This window comes from Furipterus horrens, unplaced genomic scaffold (genome assembly GCF_987537825.1).
Source record: "Furipterus horrens unplaced genomic scaffold, mFurHor1.1.pri manual_scaffold_10, whole genome shotgun sequence".
NCBI classification, from domain to species: domain Eukaryota; kingdom Metazoa; phylum Chordata; class Mammalia; order Chiroptera; family Furipteridae; genus Furipterus; species Furipterus horrens.
In genome coordinates, this window is record NW_028327180.1 from 40,148,132 (window position 1) to 40,171,363 (window position 23,232).

General features: G+C 51.0%; 1 protein-coding gene across 2 annotated transcripts in view; it reads left to right on the forward strand.

Moving 5' to 3' along the window:
- Positions 1 to 23,232, forward strand: part of KDM4B (lysine demethylase 4B) — a 135,802-nt gene that overhangs the window by 33,693 nt on the left and 78,877 nt on the right. For both annotated transcript variants that reach the window (XM_090289413.1, XM_090289414.1), the window contains 4 exons: positions 1,707 to 1,872; positions 9,363 to 9,538; positions 10,636 to 10,750; positions 13,271 to 13,464. In XM_090289413.1, the coding sequence (XP_090145539.1) occupies positions 1,732 to 1,872; positions 9,363 to 9,538; positions 10,636 to 10,750; positions 13,271 to 13,464 (626 nt within the window). In that variant the 5' untranslated portion in view covers positions 1,707 to 1,731. Of the gene's footprint in view, positions 1 to 1,706; positions 1,873 to 9,362; positions 9,539 to 10,635; positions 10,751 to 13,270; positions 13,465 to 23,232 lie in introns of those variants that run through there.

Sequence of the window (23,232 nt, forward strand, 5' to 3'; positions counted from 1 at the left end):
AGGTGGGGTCGGTGCAGGTCCTGGGTAAGGATTCAGGTCCTGGTCCCTGGCCGTAGGCAAAGGGCCTGCTGGGATGATGTGGTGGTCAGTCTTAAGGGCTGGTTGGGGTTCCAGTGAGAGAAGCCTCCTGGGTGTGCAGCCTGGCTGAGGGACCTTCTGGTACCTGCTGTTCCAGAGGGGCGGATTGTGACAATGCATTTCCTTTTATAAACTGTTTTCTTGGTGGTTCCCTGTGATCCGCCCCCCCAGAGCCGCAGTCAGATGCTGTTACAGCTACTCGTGACCTGCCATGCACACGTCAGCTTTGTGACTGCCCCTCGAGAAGCCTTGAGACTTGTTGTGGACACAGGACAGAGGATCATGGGTCCCAGCCTAAGTGCAGCAGTGAAGCAGTGATCCCCCCCCACCCCAACACCCACCGTGTATGTCAGGATCCTTGGGGACCCTTACCAGCATCCAGCTGAGAGTATGACCCTCAGGAGGGGGCTTTAGCTGCTGTAACCCTGGCCCCAGCCTCATGTGCCCCAGCCATCAGATGGGGTGTTAGGGATGGGGCTAGGATTGGGTGCCTGCGAACCTGGGGCTTCCACATCCCTCCCAGGGAAACGGACTGCCTCAGTGGCAGTTCCTGGGCTTGTGCTGCCCTCTAGTGCCCACCGCAGGGAGCACGTTTTGGAAGCCTGTGACTGCATCTTGAACCCCTCTCCCTTTTCTGGAAACATTGGGCTTCCTGGCTTTCTCATTCCCACTTTGGGGTAGGGTGAAGACTTGGTTAAATAGTTCTCCAAGTTCTCAGGTCTGTATTCATTTGGATTCTGACCTTTTCCAAATCCTGGAGGTGGTCTAGTCTTTTGGAACCAGGAGAATTTAATTGGCGAACAGGGACCCTTCCCAGAATCTGTCACTGAGCCCTTTTCTACTCAGAGTGGGCCACTGACAACCCCTCTGGATCCCTTTAACTCTGAGGAGAGGAGGGGACCGCTCCAGCCTGCAGCCTCTTCCCTGAGAGGAGTCCTGGGCCCCAATTATCTTTAGGTGCCAGCACCGAATCTTAGAGTGCGCAGGCCTGGCCACGCTTTCCCGTTCTGTGCCTAAATATCTAGGCATGGTTATACCTAAGGGTGCCTTGGAACATCTCTGATTGTAGGATACAAGCCACGCGTGCCAGGCTTTCTGCCCTCCTGGTTCCTGATTCCTGCCTTGAGCTGCTCATGGGTCACTGGGCCTGGGTTTCTTGACAGCAGCCAGGCTAGTCCTGGAGAGACCTACATGCTGCTGTGGTTGCCCCTGCTCATAGGCGTGTACCTCAGACGAAGGCAGACACACACAACCTCACTTACCTTCCACCTCCGCGTGATTCTTTCTTTCAGCGTCCAGCTCCAAAGGACTTGTATTGATTTGAGTCCCCAGTATGAAAAGCTTTTATTTCCTAGGGTCCCTAGCTTAAAATCAGTGTTTCCAGTATCATGTTGGCTGTTAGAAGTAGGGTGCCTCTGTTTTTAATTAGTTGAAGTCATTTTGGTCTTTCGTGCCAAGGCAGAGCAAGCAAGTCGGCTTCCAGTCGCCTCTCTGTCCTGCATTGCTTCCTGGGGCTGTGGCTACTTTTAGTGTGGTCTAAGGGAGCAGAGCACCCGCTGTAGTATTAATTCAGATTATATGCCTTTTGACAACCTCGCCATGCTCATGCTCTCCTCCTTCCCTTGCAGGTGTGGCGGTGTCTCAGCTGCAGCCATGGGGTCTGAGGATCATGGGGCCCAGAACCCAAGTTGTAAAATCATGACGTTTCGCCCAACCATGGAAGAATTTAAGGACTTCAACAAATACGTGGCCTACATCGAGTCCCAGGGAGCCCACCGGGCAGGCCTGGCCAAGGTGGGTGACATCCTGGTCCTGGCACAGCTTTTCTGTGTGTCTGTGTCTGAAGGTGGTGCTTTTATTAACCTGTTCGTCAAACTGCTCCAACCTCATTTATCTACAAATGTGATGGGGTTCTTTCCCCATGCTAGGCTCTGTACTAGGCACTGGAATTCATAAATGACTTGCACACACTGTCCCTGTGGGAGTTGGCAGGCTGGGGTGGGGACACAGAGCTGTACTGAGCCTAGCCCAGTGGGCCTTGGCTGCCCACTCACCGCACCCTGGGGAGAAGAAGGTTGAGAGTCTGGGAAGGCTTCTGGGCAGTTGATGCTGGGAAGGCCTGAGTTTTTGCCTTTATATTCCTGATAAAACAACTTATTTATTTTTAATTTTTTTGAGATTGTAATGCACAAGGGAGGCAAATTCAAATCATGCAATAGGGCAAGAGTGAAAAGTGAGTCTCCTCTTCCTCTGGTTCCTGTCTCCCATCTCCTATGCCTGGAGGCAACATGGTTACCAACATCCTTTATCTCTTTTCTTGGGATGTTACACATACAACATGTATCTGTATGTGTGTGTGTGTGTGCATGTGCATGTGTGAAGGCAGACAGACAAGCTTGCCCTGTGTATCTTTTTAATATAAATGGTTGTGTTTCTTCACGTTCATGTGAACCTGTATGTGGCATTGCTCACCTGATGAGTGGGAAGATTTGTAACCTGTTTGCTTAGGGTTCTTCTAGTTGCTTCCTGGATAACTATCACTTTATCTAAGATTCCTAGTTCTCTATTCTTTAAAACAAGAGGTTGGTAACCCTTTTCCATAGAGAGCCATATAGTATTTTTAGCTTTGTGGGCCAGACAGTCTCTGCTGCCACCACTCAGCTTGGCCACCTTAGACGACCTGTAAACCAGCGGGCATGCTGTGTGCACTGGTACAACTTTATTTATGGATATTGAAACATGAATTTTACAGAACTTTTACTTGTCCTGAAATATTTGAAATATTCTTATTTTAAAAAATTTCCCAAACCATTAAAAAAAAAAAAAACCAAATAAAATAACACATTCTTAGCTCGCAGGCTATACAAAAGCAGGTGGCAGGTGAAGTTTGGACCATAGGCTGCGGTTTCTACACCCAACCCCTGTTTGGATTGGTTTTGTTACTAATACCAGTTCCTGTTCTGGTGATACTTGTACGTTCAACCTCAGCCTCAGCAAAAAGGAAAGCAGTATGCCTGCAGCACCTGTCACTCCCCTTCCCTCGTGATTTTTGTACACGATAATATAGACAAAACAGAATATTTTTATCTGGCTTGGGAACCACGGCTGCCACTGTCATTTTAGCTTCAGTTCTTCCTTAATTAAAAAAAGAAAATTAAGTATATTTTATTGATTATGCTATTATAGTTGTCCCAATTATTTTTCCTTTGCCCCCCTCTGCCTGGTACCCCCCCATCCCTCCAGCAACTCCCCCTACCCTTAGTTCATGTCTGTGAGTCGTGCATATAAGTTTTTTGGCTTCTCCATTTCCTTTATTACTCTTAACATCCCCCTCTCTATTTTGTACCAACCGATTATACTTCTTAATCCCTGTACCTTCCCCCCCCTTCTCTCCCTTCCCTTTCCTGGCTGATAAACCCTCCTTACAATCTCCATATCTATGATTCTGTTCCTGTTCTAGTTGTTTGCTTAGTTTCTTTTCGTTTTTTAGATTCATTTGTTGATAGTTGTGAGTTTGTTGTCATGTTAATGTTCATAGTGTTGATCTTCTTTTTCTTAAATAAGTCCCTTTGACATTTCATATAATAATGGCTTGGTGATGATAAACTCCTTTAGCTTTACCTCATCTGGGAAGCAGTTTATCTGCCCTTCCATTCTGGATAGAATAATTTTGATCACAAATCCTTGCTTTTCATCACCTTGAATACTTCTTGCCAGTTCCTTCTTGCCTGCAAAGTTTCTTTTGGGAAACAGCTGATAGTCTTATGGGAACTCCTTTGTAGGTAACTCCCTGCTTTTCTCTTGCTGCTTTTAAGATTCTCTCTTTATCTTTAGCCTTTGGCATTTTAATTATAATGTGTCTTGGTGTACTCCTCTTTGGGTCTAGCTTGTTTGGAATTCTCTGTGCTTCCTGGACTTGTATGTCTATTTCCTTCGCCAAATTAGGGCAGTTTTCTTTCATTGTTTTTTCACGTAAGTTTTCAGTTTCTTGCTCTTCCTCTTCTCCTTCTGGCATCCCTATAACTCGGATGTTGGCCCTTTTGGAAATGTCCCAGAGTCATCTTATTCTCTCCCAACCCTTTTTTTTTTTTTTTTTAATTCTTGTTTCCTCATTTTATACTGGTTGACTGTTTATTTCTTCCTTATGTTCCAATTCATTGATCTGTACCCTGGCTTCCTTCCCTTCACTATTGGTTCTGTGTGGATTTTTCTCTATTTCACTTAGTGTAGCCTTCATTTCTTCCCTCATGCATTTGCTGTACTCAGTCATTTCTTTGAGCATTATCAGCAGTGTTTTGAACTCTGCATCTGATAGGTTGGCTATCTCCTTTTTGCTTAGTCATTTTTCTGGCATTTTGATCTGTTCTTTCATTTGGGTCATACTTCTTTATCTCCTCAATTTGACAGCTTCCTGTGTTTGCCTGTGTCTTAGGTAGAGCTGTTGTACCTGTTACACTGTAAGGGGCAAAGACTGGTATTCCTCAGTACAGGGTGACCTGTTTCACCACTTTGTGGCGCTGTATGTGGGGGAAGGATCAGAGAGGGAACAGTGCCGCTTGCTTGGCACTTGCCCCTTTTCCAGTCACTTCACCCGCTTCCTGTATGGGACTGGTGCCCCTCTAGCTGTTGTCCTGGTTATCATTCCCAGAGTGGGTGGATTTGCATACGTTTGCAGACATACCTGAGAGACAGGCAGTTTCCTCTGCCGCCCCAACTCCTGCAGGTTTTCACAGCTAGAAGCTATGAGGCTTTATTTTCCTGGTACTGGAACCATGAGCTGCGCAGTCTAACCTCATGCTGGAATCACTCCCCTGGTGTCCCTCCTGGCTTTTATCCACCACATATGAATGTGGGACTGCTCATTCCGCCGTCAGCTGCTGCCTTGTCACTGTAGCCCCATCCTCTTCACCCCGCCTCCTCTCCTACCTGTCTGGATGAGTATTTCTTCTTTAAATCTTTGATTGTTGGACTTCCATACAGTTTGATTTTCTGGCAGTTCTGGTTGTTTTTTTGTTTTGTTTTGAGGTAGTTATAATCCTTATGCTTGTGCAAGGAGGCGTAACGTGTCTACCTACGCCTCCATCTTGGCCAGAAGCTTCAGTTCTCCCTTTAAATGGCTTCAGTTCTCACCACCGCCTGTGTCTCACTCGTCTGAAGTTTGTCATCTCATGAGAAGGGCTCTGGAAACCCTGCACATGTGGTTCTAGCAGGTTCAGAAGTGTCCATGTGGGGCTTTTCTGCCTGCTGACCAATCTGTAGCCTGTTGTCAATTGTCAGGTGACACTTTCCTGCTGTCCTGTCCATTGTAGCTCCCCAGTGGTGGGGAGATTCTGAGGCCAGTGGAGTCCTGGTGCCTGTGGGGCTGGGGTGTGGGGTCCCTTTCTTTGTTTCCTGTCATTGACCTAGTTCCACTTTTCTCAGGACATATCCAGCCCATCTGCCTTAGAATCACATCATCCTTTATGTAAGGAAACTTGTAGCAAATTAGTATCTTGTACTGCTCTGTTGGTAACACCTTTAAATCCCACCCCATCACTTTCACCTCTGTCATTTCTGTCCCCCTTCCTTCACCTCTGTCGTCCACACCTTTACCTTCTCTCTCCTGCCTCTCTTCATGTCTTTCACTGTTTTGATGCTTCCCCTTTGAACCCACATACCTCTGCTTTAGGCTTTTAATTCCAGTGGACCAATTTTTCGCTAATTTATTTGGATTGATAGGGAACTGTTTGGAGTGGGATTTTAGTGAGGCAGATGTTTCAGGGTATGGTTTCCCTCTGCCTTTGGTTTTGCAGGTATCTTTTCTCTTTTAAGTGGTATTTTATTTGCTGCCTTCTCTCTGATAGTCACCTTTGGATATGGGAATTCTTTCTGAATCCAGAGGATGGGGAGGCAATGTGGGGGTGCAGGCATGGTTTCTGTGTGACCCTCCTGACAATTAGGGTCACACCAATGCACATGTGCACCCACTTCCCTTCTACCAGCAGGAACAGCAAGTGGACCCAGGGAAGCAGGGACTTTGTCCCTGGGCACCTCCCATTTCTTTTAAACAGGGGGCTCTTGGTTCTCAGGGCCATGTTTCTTTTGAGAAGTGATATATTGTCCTCCCTCCCTGAGTCAGCTTGGAAGACATGGATTCCGCCCCCCCCCCCCCACCACCACCACTCTGGCCTCATCAGCCTTGACTGACCTTCTTTGTGTGTGTACCCATGTGTGTATGTGTGCATATGTGCATGTGTGTGTGTGGAGGTAGGGCTTTTCTTCTTTCATAAAGGCTGTATTTGGTCCCTTTCTCAGCTCTGCGGGGCTCGGTAGAGCTGGGTGCGGGTGGGTGCCTAGCAGGCACAGGTGTAGCCAGGGCTGCAGCTAGAAGTGACTTTGGATGTGTGGGAGTCCCACTCTGGGGTTGTTGGGCAGCCTAGCCATGTTCATCAGTGCCTTTGCACATACCCTAGGGGTCCTGCCCACTGGGCCCCTAGTCCCCACAGACCAAGGCTGGAAGCCTCCCTAGGCCTTGTGGGAAACGCTGGGGCAGGAGGAGTCAGGGAGGAACATGATGTGGGGTGGTGGGGCAAGGGGACAGTGTGGGGCCCTGTGGAAGGGGTCAAAGTGCTGAGGGCAGCCCTACAGCTAGGCAGTGCCCTGGCTTCTCTCAGCTGCCAGGCCTGCCCCCTGTAGGGTAGCTTTGGGACCAAGTGGTTTTGGGAGGAAAAGACTGTTCCCTTACTCCTGCCCTCTTGTAATGTCCTCCACACCTTCTGCTTCAGCTGCCCAGACTCCTAGCTTTGCCACACATCTCATACTTGGGCCATCAGCTCGGTGTCACCTCATTCACTTGAAGTGTGTGGCCTTTCTGTTCCTCTTTACTTTGGCTGAACTTACCCTGCAGGAGCTTCAAGCAAGGGCCAGTCCCGGTCTGTACCAGGCAGGTGCACCAGCTGCTGAGGGGAGGCAGTCGGAATGCTAGAAGTTCTTTAGGCTGCATCCATCCCATGTCCTCTGACTGGGATCCTCCTTTCAGATCCGATCTTGCAGAGATGCCAGGGTGTTAGGTCACAATATATTACTAAGGGATTTTTTTCTAGAAGGTTCAGGTCCAGACCAGCTGGAAGTGGCCATCCTTTCAAGCAGCCTTTTCAGAACCTGCTTAGAATGTGTCCAGGAAAGTATAGTTTCCACATATGCAAACCAGTCATTGCACATGTGTCTGAAGGTCCCTCCCTGGTCTTTAGATGTCTTTACACAGCACTGTGTTAGGGATGGTGTAAGTGAACAAAGTAGCTTCAAGCTCTTGTTTGAAAGTGGGAAATTTGGAGTGACATATTTTGTTCGTTTTGTCCCAGACTGGATTAGGGACGGACTTCCTCTAATAGAACTGGAGGGGGTCTGGAGCCTATCCAGGGTCACGGCACTTCCCTTCAGGAGGAGGTCCAGGTTCTCTCTCCAGAGGAGACATCTGTAATGTAATTAAAAAGCGGTTCAGGGTCACAGATCCTGCCTCACAGAAGAACATCTCAGATCCTGGAGGCACAGCCCCTTTTCTTTATTTTTTGTGTTTCCAGCTTTGAATGTTTTAGTTTAGCACCTGAATCTTCAGATTTCTCACTTAAAATCTTTAAGAAAACCTTCAGCTGGTAGGCTGACCCCAGCCAGTACCCTGTTGTCCCCTGGCCTTGTACCAGACACAGGTGGGTACCCTGGGTGCCTATTGCATCATGACCGCAATTGACAGAGCAAGAGAAAAGGTATTCCTAGAAAGAAGCTTAACTACATAATTGTATCTTCCTCCCCATTTAACTCTATATTAGGGTCCCAGCCTCGGCACTGTTGGCATTGGGGCTGGGTCACTCTGTGGGGAGTTGTCCTAGGCACTGTGGGGTGCTGGCAGCATCCCTGGCCCCCACCCACTCAATGCCAGGAGCACCTTCTTTCTCCCAGTCAGAACAACCACAGATGTCCTCAGACATCACCCAGTGTCCCCTTGGGGCAGGATTGTCCCAGGTGAGACCCACTGACTTCCTCTTATTGTTCGGCTGTTATTTATTTGTATTTATAAGTAAACTTGTGTGTGTTCACAGGGGATGCAGCATCTTCCTGTTGTTAACAGGCAGCTGGAGAATAAGTGTTTCTGCCGCTAAGCAAAACATTTTCTTCCACTGATGTGACAGATCTGATAGCAGAATCCTTGGGGATTGTAAATGGATTTCAGCCCTTTTTTAAGCCCTTGGCAAACTTGGACATCAGTGCAGTGTTTATCCCTCATTGGCCCCCAGCAGGATGAGGGTTCAGCTTCTTCAGAGTTTATGGCTGATGCTTTGAAAACCGATTGGATTAATTCCTTTTCCCGAAGCTGTTGGGTGGCCTGCTGGGCACCCTGAAAGGAGACTTGAAGCTTGTGAACACCCTCCCAGGACTGGGAGAGACTGGCCCCAGTTTGCCCTGAGGGGCTTGTACAAATGTGTGCCTGGTGCTCAGGGGGCCCTCTGTCCAGCCCGAAGTCACCCCTGACCCGAGGGTGAAGGGGCTGGGAGTGGACTCCTGAGCCTAAGCACATAGCACAGTGCTTGCTCAGGGTACCCAGGCCTAGTACCCCTAACACCAGGCTCTTGGAGCCAGCCCTGGGTGTCCCCTTTTGGGGACAAGCAGGGAAGTGAGGGGAGGGGCAGGAGAGTTGCCACCTTTGAGGGGTCCAGGCCCAGGGGCTGCCTGTCGGATCTGCTTCCAGGAGCCTTTTCTCAAAGGCGCCCTCCTCACATATCCTCCCACTTTGAATTGTCACCCTCCCCTCTGCCTCTGGGCTTCTTATCTAGCCTTTCTTTGTTTTATATTCTTAGTACTTACAGCTGCTTACCTTTCCACATAGTCTCCTTATCTCCTACTAGTATTTATGATCGGTCCTCTTCCATGGAATGCAAGACCCTGGTGGATCTTTGTTTTCCTAACTTCTCCTCCCCAGCACCTAGAGCTGTGAGTACCCCCTAGTAGGTGTCCACGAAGTGGTTCCTAGAATGAGTGTCAGGCACACCCTTCTCTTTTCTGAAGCAAAAGGTCGCAGCAGCCCTGCTCTATAGAGACAAAGGTTTTAAAAGAACTGCAAATGCAGCAGGTGGTGCCCAAGTTGCCAGCACCAGATCCTTTGGGTGTTTGATAAAGGCAGTCCTGGGTGTGCTTCCCAGATAGTAGGTGCTGGTCTCCCAGAACTGGGCAGTGTGTTCTCTGCTCATTCCCCTGTCCTGAACAGATGTGCCTGTCTGGGGATACCACTGACTTCCCCTTCGGTCTTACAGATCATCCCGCCAAAGGAGTGGAAGCCACGGCAGACGTATGATGACATTGATGATGTGGTTATCCCAGCCCCCATCCAGCAGGTGGTGACAGGCCAGTCAGGCCTCTTCACGCAGTACAACATCCAGAAGAAAGCCATGACGGTTGGGGAGTACCGCCGCCTGGCCAACAGTGAGAAGTACGCACCTGGGGCCTGGGCAGGTGTCATGTGGGCCCCCTGAATCCCTGGCTTTGAGGTGGAGCCACACCTTGAAGGCTTCTACCCCCGATCTGCAAAGCCCAGTCCACCAGGGGCTCTGGGAGTGCTGAGATGGTAGGGCACATGCAGGCCCCCACAAAGTGCATACTGTCTGCTCTGGGTGCACTGGGTGTGTCTCTGACCTCATGCTCAGAGCCGCCTGATTTCAAATAGGACAAAATCTGGACCCTCACCAGCCCATGGCCACCTGTCTACCTCACGTTGCCTTGAATACTCACTGCTGAGGGCTGCCCTCTGGGGGCTTGCCCTTGTTTCCTGTCCCTGGAGTGCGTCCCTCACAGCCTCCCATGTCTTGGTTCTGTTGGTGCCTCCTCAAAGAGTGGCTCTCTAACATGCATGCCTGTGTGCTGCTTCCTTATTCCACTGGGTGCCTGCGTGGACACACTTGTGCACATTCCGTGTGCTCAGGGGCGCACTCGTGAGCATTCACAGTGCCTACATGGTGCACTCAGGGTACACCACCCATGTCACCACTGTTTTTTCTTTCCTGTTCTGTTACTCCCCGCTCCCTGGCTCTCTGAAATTGTCTGCATTTCCGGCAGTGCCTCTGCTCTCGAACATAAGTGTCCTTTGAGGGCATGGTGTTGTCTGCCCACTCAATGTGCTGTCCCTGGTACCCAGGGCAGTGCCTGGCCTATAATCGGTGCTCTTCGTATTTGCAGAGCAGTGAGATGATGAGAACCAATAGAGCCTGTGCCATCACCTGCTCCAGCTGCCCCTGCTGTGCATTGTGACTTGGATGCCACAGGCCTGGCTAACTGATGAGATGGGATGAGTGGGCATCGTTTCAGGCTGGGCCGCCTGCCCGTCCTCTGTACACCCCCTGGAATAAATGCTCTCCCAGCAGTAGGGGGACCGCATTTGTGTTCTCTGGGGTTGTGTCCTTCAGTGGGGACAGTAGGTGGTCTGAGTAGACCCCGTCCCTTGGTGTATCCAGTAGATGCCCTGGGCCTAGCTCAGCTGCCATCAGGCACATGCTCAGAGCCCCCCATTTTTGGTATGCTGTTTGCTCACAGATACTGCACTCCCCGGCACCAGGACTTTGATGACCTGGAGCGCAAGTACTGGAAGAACCTCACTTTCGTGTCTCCCATCTATGGGGCTGACATCAGCGGCTCCTTGTACGATGACGTAAGTTCCCAAGTCCCAGAGGTTCTGGGGAAAATGAGGGACTCCGTTTTCATGGCAGAGTTGAAGAAGTGGGAGTGGAAATGGAGTTGAAAATGAAAGTTAAAATGACACAGAAGCTTAGCTGGGCTTTTTGTTTGGGCTTCAGTTACAACTATATGCCTAGTCTTAGAATGAGTGAAGAAGCAATTCTGTGGTTTTTCTGACTTGTAAAATCTTTCCTACTGAATTGCAGAGCCCTGTCTGCCCTGATCCGCCACCCTTAGAATCCTAGGAGCCCCAGATTCTCAGCTGGCCAGGCTGCCAGTGGGTTCACCTACATTTGGTCCCTTTGTTGGGCTGGGGGGCTCTGCAGACACTCAGACAACAGAGGGGGCCTGGCCTTGGCTTGTCCAAGGACGTAGAAAAGATTGTGGTGGCAATGACACAGAGTTCCAGAGAGGTGCTGGTATTAGGCAGAGAGAAGTTTATGTGGGGCCTGTATTTTTTAGGGGACATTTTATTTATATTTGTGAGATCTTAGGTGACCCTGGGATGGGTGTCCTGGGGTTAATTTCAGAGTTACTAAGCTTAGCTCTTTCCTGGGGGTGTTCTACATGGGATACCCTGGCCTAAAATATGGCCTTTTTCACTCCCTGGGGTGGCCCTCTCTGTCCCCTTCTGTGGCCCTAACCCCAAGTTGTCACTCTGAAAGTCATCTCTTACCAAGACACTCTCTTTCATCCACTCAGCCTGTGCTCACTATGAGAGCAGCTGGTGGGTGCCACCTGAGTCCTGGTCTTGGGTGGGGCTGCCGTTGGGTGAGAATGGCACCCCCTCCTGGGAAGGGTAGGGACCCTCCTGGAGGCCCAGAGAGGAGCCCGTTAGAATAGGCGGGGGCTTGTGACTCCCAAAAGGTATCGGAAAAAATGGGACTACTGCCTGGGTCCCCACATGTATCGTTGACCAGTGTTTTATTTTACCCAGAGTGGCTGCACCATATTCCATTCCAGCAGCGATAAGTGAGAGCTCCTGTTGCTCCGCATTCTTGTCAGCACTTGCCATCAGTGTTCCGGATTTTGACCATTCTGATGGGTGTGTAGTGGTAGCTCATTGTGGTTTTAATTTGCATTTCTCTGATGACATATGAAGTATAGCATCTTTTCATGTGCCTATTTGTCATTAGTGTATCTTCCTTATTGAGGTTCAGGTCTTTGGCTCATTTTTTAAGTGGCTTATTTTTTTATCATTGAATTTTAAGATTTCTTCATATATTTTGGATAACTGTTCTTTATCAGAAAACACTTTTTGTAAATATTTTCTCTTAGTCTCTGGCTTGTATTCTCATTCTCTTGAAGATCCTGCATTATTGTTTTCAAACAAAAATTTAAACATTAGAGCTTGTCCAGTGAGACTCTGGGTTAGCTCTTGGGTGCTGCCTGCAGGCAGGCATAGGGATGGCCGGTGAAGCACTGTGCTGCCCAGTGCAGGCGTGGTGGGGCCAGTGCTGAGACCATGAGCAACACCTGCCCTGGGTTCCTGAAGGGGACTTGTGGCCCTGTGTTGCCCATGCCCGACCTAGTGCAGCAGTCTCCTTTTACAGGTGGGGAACCTTAGGCTCAGAGCAGAGAAATGACTTGCCCTTGTCACACAAGGAGTTATTGCTTGGCTTACACTAGATCTAAGGGGACCTTAGACAGGTCCGCTGCCTGTGGCTGCATTGTGGACGTGTGGGCTGATCAGTGAGGTGAGTCGGGCAGGGCTTCAAGGAGGCAACTGGTTTTTGATGTGCCCTGACCTTGGGCAGCTTCTTTTCAAGGCAATCTTGGGCTCTTCTTTCTTATACCTGCAAAGTCCAACCACTGGTCTTGACATCAAGGGCCTGTAATGAGGGCAAGAGTGTGGTACAGGGTGGTTTGGTTGGGAAGAATGCTGATGTTCACTCAGCGACGCAGCAGGCTTGAAGGATTCTCTAGGGAATGGAAGTTGATTAAAGTGTATTTTATGAGATCTTATGACAAGATACAGTTTGTTTGCTTGTGGCATTAAGAATAGATGAGACTGGTAGATGAAGACTCCAGCCTTGTTTGCCTGGTTCTGAGCACCATCTCCCTCTCCTCCACCGGGAGGGACCAGAAGGGCTGTCTGGCACCTTCACTGGTTTAGCTCCCCTTGGCAATTGTCTTCCTCCTTCTGTGTCATTGACTTTGAGGCACATTAATTACTCATGACTGAACTGCCAAGATTAACACACAGCTCAGCATGGAATCCAGAGAAAGCTCTTCCCAGCTGCCTGGCACAGGGCAGTTGGTTGGTGTCTGCAGGGTGTGAGCAGCCCAGGGTGGGTTTGAGATATTGGGGTGGGTGAGGCTCTGAAGTGATCAGGTTTGGGGTTGACAGCTGGCTCTTCGGCTCTCATGGGGGTCACAGTGCAGCTGGAGTCTCAGAGGGAACGACACTTCTCTTCCCCCACCAGTATCTGGGGCTGGTGGGGCCTAGGTGTCAGGGATGGCCGGCTCACTGACTGTGCTCGCTGCCCCATAGGATGTGGCACAGTGGAACATTGGGAACCTTCGGACCATCCTGGACATGGTGGAACGCGAGTGCGGCACCATCATTGAGGGCGTCAACACCCCCTACCTGTACTTTGGCATGTGGAAGACCACCTTTGCCTGGCACACGGAGGACATGGACCTGTACAGCATCAACTACCTGCACTTTGGGGAGCCCAAGTCATGGTGAGTGTCCATCCAGCAGCTCAACCTGCTTCATAGGGAGGAGGGTCCTCGCTGCCCACAGGGCCAAAGGCAGGGGGTGGACAGGTGGATGGTTCCTCTGGGGTCAGACAGGAATGGGGGTGCCTTCTGGATGGCTCCCCAGGGCTCTCAGGAAAGGTGGGCCAGGGTCGGAGCTCTGCTAGCTAAAGATCTGCAGGCCCTGCCCCCACTAGCTTCAGGGCAGACTCAGTTTACCCACCAGTTTGGAGATGAGGGATATATACCCCTCAGAAATAAGTTTCCCGATTAATGGAGCTTGGGGTTTGCACCTAGAGAGCTTCCTGCTATGTAGCAGCTGGTGCTCAACCTCCTCAGCGCCTACCCAGGCCGAGTCAGGCACTTGTCCATTGTACTGAGAGCTCTCCTGGGGCCACAGGCCTGGGGTCTGGGAGGCCTTAAGCACTCAGCCTCCTCTTGCCTTTCTCTTGGCCTTCAGGTTGGGGTGTGAGGTTAGCAGTAGGCATCTGCTGCTTTGGGGTCCCCACTGGTTTGCACGTGCTGGACAGGGGTTCCTGAAAGCTGGGTCAGATGTCCAATGTGTTCCGTAACTGGAATCTCTGAGGTATACACTCACATCACATTCAGCTTCTGCTGGCAGGCCAGGTGGCAGCTGCCTTCTGTTCATTCGCTGTTGTTTCTAGCAGAGACTTCTGAGCCAGGGCTCACTATCTCCTGGCCGCTCCCCAGCTGTCTTAGAAGGTCCTGCTGTCACAATAACCCGTGACACTCAGAGGGGTGGAAGCGGGAGCAAGAGGCCCGGGTACAGATTGTGGACCTCAACCAAGCGAGTTCAGGGCAGTGGGGGACAGGGGACATGGGGACACAGCATGGCTGGGGACACAGGCATACCCTGGCCAAGACACCCCTTACCTTAGCTGAGCCAGTATCCACAGACGTTTCATCCCTTTTAAGTCACTTGGACTTCCTGGAGCCCTTTGCTAAATGGAGCAGGAACGGGAGCTCTAAGCGAGGGCCCAGAAGCCAGGAGTTTTGGTGGGGAGCCAGGCCTCCCTGTTCTGCTCTTGACTGTGGAACTGTGCCCTCCTCAGCTCTCATGTGAATAGAGCAGTTTCCACTCAGATAGGGAAGGAGAGGGAAGCACTGGACATGGACATGGTGGGAAATTTCATATGAGTGTCCCAGGGCTGCTGTACCAAATGGCCCCAGGCCTTAACACACACATTTATTCTCTCACATTCTGGAGGTCAGGAGTCTCATAGGGCTAATGCCCAGGTGTGGGCAGGGCTGGTCCTTCAGGAGGCTCCATGGGAGAATCCAGCCTTCTCCAGCATCTAGAGGCGCTGCATCCCTGGCTTGTGGCCCCTCCTGCATCCTCACAGCCAGCACTACAGCCTTTTCCATCCCTCCCTCTGACTCCAACTCTGCTGTCTCCCTCTTATGAGGACCTTGCAATGGCACTGGGCACTCCACCCTGGGTAATACAGGGTCATCCCCATCCTAGGGTCCTTAATCTACCCAAAGTCTCTTTTGCTGTGTATGGTGCCATTTCCACAGGTCCTAGCACTAGGACTGGGATGTCTTTTGGGCCATTATCTTGTCAGCCCTGGGACCTCTGGCCTTTGAGCTGTGCTACATTGAGCATTTTTAGTGATCCTGTTATAGTTTCATGAGTTTCTTGTTTTAGGTCCATTCCTCTGCTTTGGAGGCATTCTGTGGCTTTGCATTAGCCCTTGATCATCAAAACTTCTAGGCTGGGCGGTATTTGCCCTTGGGGAATAAATTTGGAGAGAGATTGATGGGTTGGTGATATCTTTTGCACAAAAGCCTGAACCTCATGACCACAAGAATGGTTCTGAGCACACAGGAAGAAGTGGTTCCTAGTCAGTGGCACTGTCCCAGTGCTGCCAAGGAGGTCCCAGTGGCGGTACAGCCACCCTGTCCTCTCTCCATGGCAAGGCTAGGCTGTGACTCCACGGAGGCCCTAGTCCAGGCCTGGTGGAGAGGGGACCATGCTCTGCCCAAGTCCACACGTGTGGGCAAGAGGGCGGGGCCTGGGAACGCAGCTTGTAGGGTGAGTGGACCTGCCCCTGCCCTAGGGGCTCTGCCTGCCTCCTCCCAGCAGGTAGCGTATTCTCTATGGGTCATGCAGGCTGAGTGCCCACGAGCAGCCTTCTGACTCCCCAGGCTGGGTCATGTGTTTGTGTGTGTGTGAGTATGTGTGAATCTGTATTAGTGTGTATATGTGTGCTTGTATGTGTGTATGTCCATGTGTATGGGAGTGTGTGCTTGTGTGTGTGTGTGTGTGTGTGTGTGTGTGCTGGACCCACTCGCTGGCCTGGGTGGTACCTCGTGGTGTTGGCCAGTGACTTGGCCAGGTCTCAGTTCAGCTGGTTGCAGCTCCCCTGGAGGCCAGTAGATGGCGCCCCTGTCCTTCCCACTGGATAATTGGCTCCCTCCACTGCTGTGGAAATTTCCCAGGTTCTTTCATCCTTTTTTAGGCTCTGCCTCTTTAGAACCCACTGGGCAGTGATATCCCAGGGCCCCTTGGGAGCCACAGTAGGAAGAGAGCAAGGACTCTGCTGGGCAGGTGGATGGGCAGGGGGCAAAGTACCTCTACTCTGCTCAACCCTGTGAGGATGCCCCAATTTTGGTTGGGGTCTGCCAGCCAGAGGGACCTTAAAGGAAGAAAACCACCTTTTTTCTTAGAGGGAGAGAGAGCGAAAGAGAGAGAGAAAGAGCAGGTGCGTGCCCATGCTGATCCTAGCACATGCTGGCTGAGGGCGGGTTGAGCTCTCAGATGTGACCTGGGGAGCAAAGTGTGTTCTGGGGGCATGAGGTCCTGCAACAGGCAGTGAGGGTGCCCAGGAAAGGGAGGCTGGCACAACAAGTAGTGTCAGGGAGCCTGGCAAGGACGCCGGCTGGTCATGAGCTCCCACGGGAGCTGGTCCTCCTGGTCGCACTCTTAACATGAGGCTGACGTGGGCACCAGCTGGGGGGGAGGTGCAGATGAGGTGCCCTCTTGCTCCTGGGCTGGGGGCTCAGGGAGCAACTTGGCAACCCCCTGGGAAGGTGGTACCCTACTCCCATTCCTCCCCCGGGCCCTCTGAGTGGGGATGTTCTCTGGCAGATTGCATTCACACATCTGTCTCTTTTAATATATGTACTGCTCTGCTTATGTCTGCAGTGGCTTGATTGCAACCATTTTTGGAGTATTTCAGTAGCACTTTTTTTGAAGTCTCTACGTCCTCAGGTTTACAGTGTTTTATGAAGCCTTTCTGGGTCTGTTGCTACTTCAGTAGTGTGATTTGTGTGTCAGAGTGACGTGAACAGCCTGGTGTTGATAAAAGCATAGAACTTGCTTTGGAAGGCTGGCACTATGTGGTACTCTCAGGCAGCGAGGCTAAGAATATCTGGAGCAGTTGAGTGCTTCAGAATCCTTTTTGAGATGGGATTGAAAATAGACTGGCATTTGTACTCACCCAAGGACTGGCCTTCCCACTGCCCAGCCTTCCTGCAGCCCCTCAGGGGCCAGTAGGGTGAGCAGGCATAGGCATTGGGAGGAGGCAGGACTGACCCTGTGGGGCAGTGCCTAGGTGGTGGGCAGCGCACGGCTCAGCGTCCAGAGGTTGTGCCCTGTAGAACCTGCTGGCCTCAGCCAGATACCTGCCTTGAAGCCTGTGGATGGTAGTGGTTTAGCCAGAGATGATATCCCCTTTGTCTCTCCCAGGGCCACTCTGTCCAATGGCCTCCCCTCAGCTGTTTGCCGCTTGGCTCAGCCCCTGTAGGTCTCAGGTCTGGTTAGCTCCTAGGCCTATCATTGGAAACATCAGCTCCATGTGTGATATGCCTACCTTGTGTTGTTTTACACTGTTTCTCAGACGTAGCGCTAAACAGTGTTTCTAGCGGTATCGCCAAATGCAGCACCTGCCACCTCCTGTCCTCCCTGCTGCTTCCAAGTGTCCCCAGGAAAGAGTTCCGTGCTGGGAATTAGCACTAGGCTCTGGTCAGCCCTTGTCTCCCTGGGCACATCTGGATCATGTGGAATGTGCTGTGCACCCTGAAGAAGAGGGCAGAGTGCCTGCTGCCCTGGGCAGGGTCCCCTGGCACACTCTGCTGCCATTGCAAGGAGTCAGTCACATGGCCCTGCTGTGGTTCAGGCCTGCCCCTCAGGGTAGTAGAAGGTGCCCTGAGGCGTGTCCTCTGTGCCTATTTGTCATGTAAGGGCTGGCAAGGGCTGGCAAAGGTTTCAGAGTGCCCTGCTGTCCCTGACTCAGCGCAGGCTTGGGAGATGACAGTGTGCGAGGGTGAGGCTGGCATGGGCCATGACTCAGCTGTGGGAGCCGAGGACCACTGTGAAGAACAGAGGCTGGAGGCTTCTGCAATGGTGGGCAAGATGATGAGGGGCTATGAGCAAGTGCTCTGGGCTGCCCGTTGGGCACCAGGGCCTCTTGTGGGCTGCTGCACTGTGATGACTGGGATGCAGGCACAGCTGTTTGGTTGCTGTTTTTCCTTTCCATATGTTAAATGCTGTGAGTGGGAAAAAGCCCTTCCTGTGTGCCTGAGGCCAGAACAAATGTGTTAGCTGAAGGAACATCAACACAGTCTAGGCAGGGTCACCCCCCACCCCATCCCTCCTTATCCTCCTTAACTTCCTCTGGTACCACTTGTTCTTGCAGGAGGTGGAGATCTCTGTTTCTCTCCAGAAGGGGGTGTGCCCCACTGGAGGATGCTCTCCTACCCTTTGGGGTTGGCCCTCAGGGCTCTGACCTTGGCCTTCAGGCCCCAGACTCTGCAGCACCTCATGAGGGTGGCGGTGCAGGTTTTCCTGAGTTCTGTCTCTGGCTTCCCCAGCCCCTCCATTCCTCCCACTTTGATTTACCTGGGATACAGTCTTCCAAATCTCTAGAGTTAGTGTCCCTGAGTGGAGGACGAGGGAGAGTCTGATTGCACTTCCATAAAGGGTTGGTGGAGAGAATGCTGGTAAGAGAGCCTGGGAATCTGGGAGATTGTCTCAGAGCTCTACCCTCTTGCTGACCTTTCTGAAGCCTGATTGAGGCTCCCAGGGGCTCGAAGAATGTTTTCCCTTTGATTCAGCTACACTTAGAGTTTTTCTTTGGCATTTTGCTTGGGGGAGTTTTCATAGGAGAGGGGTTGGGCAGCCTTTGCTGCCTGAAAACTCCCAGCAGGCATAGCCATCTCTGCCTGCTCTTGGTACTCTGGAGGTGTGTGTGTACACCTGAGTGCATGCATGAATGTGCATGTGTGTGAACATCTGTTCATATATGCATGTGTGCATTGCACCCATGTGTGCATAGTGGTCCTCTGTGCATTGAGCTTGTGTGTGCATGTGTGCATTAAAGGACATACACTCCCTGTCTTGGGGCACAAGGAGGAAGTGTGCATGCACTGGCTCTGACTGCAGTCTGGGCAAGAGGCTTGGCCCAGGATGGATGAGTCTGTTGCCCTGGCAGAGCAAGGCTCTTTGTGGGGAGGGAGGGCTGCTGGGCTGCTCTTTCACCTTAGGCTGGCCCCCCAGAGACCTTTCTGCAGGCCCACCTGAGGCAACATCAGTCCTTCCCAGCTGCACCTCCTGCAGCATTGAATAATCCCTCCCAGTGAGCCAAGGTTCAGGGGTGGGGGGGGGGAGCCAGGCATCTCCCTTCCTTCCTCCTCCTCTCCGCCTTCCTCCTCCCTTCCTCCTTCCTTCCTCCTCCCTTCTCCCTCATTTTTTCCTCCCCCCTTCTTCCCTCCCTCCTACCTGGCTGTCCAAAGCCAACTCCCTAGGCCTGGCTGTAGGTGGCGCTGGTGGACCACAGTGTCTGGCCCAGGCCCTGTGAGGGCCTCTGCTTTGTCACCAGGGAGCCAGACTAGGAAGTATGGGGTGCGTGATGGAGCCATGGGAAGCTGACCAGGCAGCAGTCGCGAAGGCCCTTGGTGGAGAGCGCTAGTGCCTGGAAGAGGCCTGGTTGGCCATGGCTTCTGAGACTCTAGGGCAGCAGTCACGGGTTTAGGGGGGGTCCCCATTCCCTGACTCAGGCACAGCCCCTCCTCTAGCAACAAGGGTAACTCATCCCAGCCACCTTGCTCTGGCAAGAAAGGCTGGTGTCAGGAAAGGCTCTGTACCAAGGTTGGTAGGAGCCTGACAGCTTCACAGATTGGTTTCAGTAGCTTAGTTTCCCAACACTGCACTGTCACCGGTATAAGATGTGAGAGCAGAGAGACGTGCCCCCTCATCCCCTCACTCATGCCGGATTGGCTGAACCCCCACTTGGGTGTCGGGATGGAGTTGGTGTAGCTGTGGTGCCTGGGGAGGTCAGCTATGGATAAGACCCATCAAGTTGTCAGGGGTGGCTTGATTTGTACCACGTTAATTAACATACCAGGAAAATCTAGGTCCTGAGCTAAGGTGAGAGAGTACATCAACAAAGAGTATTTTAGAGCAGAAACCTCTTCCTGAGAGCCGATGTAAGCGTGTTTGGGGGAGCTGTGGGTTGTTGGGCTTATGCAGGGGGTTGTGAAGAGGCAGGTGCAGGAAGAGCCTTGGTCACCTTCCCAGAGTTTCCTTTTTGGACAGTAACAGCGGCCATGATATCAAAGCTGGTTATCCTTTATTCCATTTGTGCCTAATCTGCTTGCTCACTGCCACCTTCCAAGGCTCTTCCATATGTGTTGGGGTGACCAGTGGGACTTTCTTGTCTTCAGAACTGAAAGTTCTGCATCCCGGAATGCTCTCAGACCCTGGCAAACCTTGAGCGTGTGAGTGTGCACTCATATTGCATGAGTGTGTATGTGTGTATGTGTGCCCCCACTCACCCATGTGGTTGCCGAGAATCCAGGCTGGGGCTTTTGTTTCTAGTTGGGTGTTGTAGCTGCTTGCCCTGGTGTTTGGGATCACAACAATGGCACAGCGCTAGCATAAGTGGTTTCACAAAAAGGCCAAGAGGGTCTGTGCACATAGGCACTTACAGGGCGGACAGTGTGTCTCCACCGCAGCCTGGCTCCCCACCCAGCGCCCTTGCCAGAACCACACTATTGCTCTGATTCCTCTGGTTCTGACTGTCAATGCTTGTCAGGATTGCGCAGTAAATGTAAAACTAAGAGCTGGTTTTGGCATTCGAAAAATTAACTCCTGATGCTAGAGAGACCTTCGAATTTCACACTGGGCAGTCAAGTGCCCTCTGACTATGAGATTAGGATTGCATTGTTCACCACCATGGTGGGTATGGCAATGGGCAATTTCAGAGAATTTTGTGCAGCATTTTAATCACAGGTCCTCTCATTCACCTGGCTTGCTTCTCACCAACCTTCCCTGCATTAAACATTTTTTTTTTTAAAGATTTTAAATTTATTTTTAGAGAGAGGGGAAGGGAGAGAGAAAGGGAGAGAAACATCAATGTGTGAGGTATACAGCGACTGGTTGCCTCTCACATGCCCCCAGCTGGGGACCTGGCCCTCAACCCAGGTGTGTGCCCTGACTGGGAATAGATCCACTGAGCCACACCAGCCAGGGCCCCACACTAAACTCTTTCCTGCCTTGCCAAACCTGGTGGTGAGTCACATGAGGACATGTGTCCTGTGCCACTCAGGTGGAGCAAGGCACCCAGGAAACCCAGTATGTCTAGAAGCACTCACCCAGGGGCTCCCACTCTTCAGCGCCATCTGTCCCTGTGGGCTGGTTGCTCGTGTGTCGCTTCACACTGGCAGGGACAGACACAGTTGGTGTTTGTTCAGGGAATGGAAAGTGATTTTAGCATCAAGTTAAGCTGAAGAAGGTCAGCCTTCTGCTAAGGAAAACTTGCCATGTGCTCTCCTCCAGAGTCAGCAAGACTGGAGCGGGGCTTCAATATTTCTCACCAGGTGTTGCCAGGCCATGAGCCTGGACAGCTGGGTGTCACTGCAGCCCGTGAAATTGGGAAATTGGCTCTTTGTTCAGGGGTGGAAGGTCCCAGGACAGACTGGGGCCAGGAGTGCCTGATGTAAACTATGAGGTTGTTTCCTTGTTCCTTAGATGTATGTTATAAGCTTGTCTATTTATCCACTGTTTTAGCAGTATATTCTTTCTTTTTAAAGACTTTTTCTGAACTGTTTAAGATGTAAGGAAAAGCTGAGGATGATAGTACAGAGACTTCGCATATGTCCCATAACCTGGCTTCCTTATTATCTTTCATTAGCCTGGTACGTTTGTCATAATTAATGAACTAATCCTAATACATTTCTACTAGCTACAGCCCATACTGTATTCAGATCGCCTCTGTTTTTTCTGATGCCCTTTCTCTGTCCCAGGACCCAATTCAAGATCCCACGTTGTCACATCTCCTTGGGCCCCTGTGGGCTATCACAGTTTCTCAGACTTCCCTTGTTTTTGGTGAGCTTGACAGTTGTTAGAAGGAGTTTCGTGGAAAGTCCTTACATTGAGGTTTGTCTGGTGTTTTTCTCATGGTTAGACCAGGGTGATGTGATGGGTTCCGGGAGGAAGAGTCCATAGTGATGGGCCTTTCTCATCCCATCAGAACCAGGCTCATGTGTCCCTGTGACGTCACTCTTGATGTTGACCTGATCCCCTGTTCAGATTTCTTCATTGTAAAGTCACTGTCTCCCCCTTTCTAGGTTGGTCTCTTTGAAGTGGATTCTTTAAAACAAAAAACAAAAAACTTTCAATATCAGAACAGGAAAGAGAATAATTAACAGAACAGCCCCATGCCCACTATCCAGATTGGACAGATGTGAGCCTTCTGGCATACTTCTGTCAGATATTTTTCATCTCTGTCTTTTCTCCTTTCCTCAAGTTGGGGTGGTGGTGGTTAGTTTTCTGTTGCTCCATAATAAATTAGCCGAGGGTTATGGCTTGTGTTAGTTAGCTTACATTTCTGTAGGTCAGAACCAAGGCACGGGCCAGCTGGATCCTTCATTCAGGGGGTTGGAGGCTGAAGTTGAGGTATCGGTGGGCTGGAACCTTACCTGGGAGTTTCGGGGAAGGTCTGCTTTTTGGTTCATTCAGGGAGTTGGCAGAGTGAGGTCCCTCTGTCCTTACTGGCTGTCAGCCTTGGGCTGCTGTCTGCACCTAGAGGCTACTCTTAGGTTCCCCTACATTTCCAGGGCAGCCTTGGGGGACCCCCTCACACTTGGGGCCTCTAACTGAGGAAGGACCTTGCCCTTCTTGAGGGCTCACCTGCTTAGGTCAGGCCCCCCAGGGTAATCTTTCTGTTTTAAGGTTTACTCATTTGCAACCTTAATTTTAACAGCAGACTCCCCCTCTGGAAGCCCTGAGAGGAATCTTTGAGCAACTGAGAACAGTTGTGTGAGCCCGAGGGGCCAGACGCCTTGGTGCATCTGAGAACTGTGCCTGTCATAGTGTGTTTACTTTTTTGTAACCTTTTTTTTATCACGAAACGTAATATGGTACAGAAAGTATACACAATATGTATGTACCAAAAAATATGTATTTATGTGCAATTTATCTAATGGCACTATAGCCAGCCTTGTGTAATCCTCATGATGTTAGGGAAAGCACTTTCTCCTCCCACCCTGCACTGGTGCCCCCTCCCTTTGAGCCTCCTCCCCACCCAGAGCTGATGGCCGCCCTCCTCACTGTGATGGTGCTGATGTCATTGCTCCTCTGTGTCATTTTTCTGCTTGTGTCTGTGTCCCTGGGCAGTTGAATGTTGGCTGGATTTGAACTCCATACAAATGGACTCATTTGTACCTCGCATTTATCCCTGTCACATGCAGCAATAATTCATTCATTTTCACGGCTGTAGGATTTTCCAT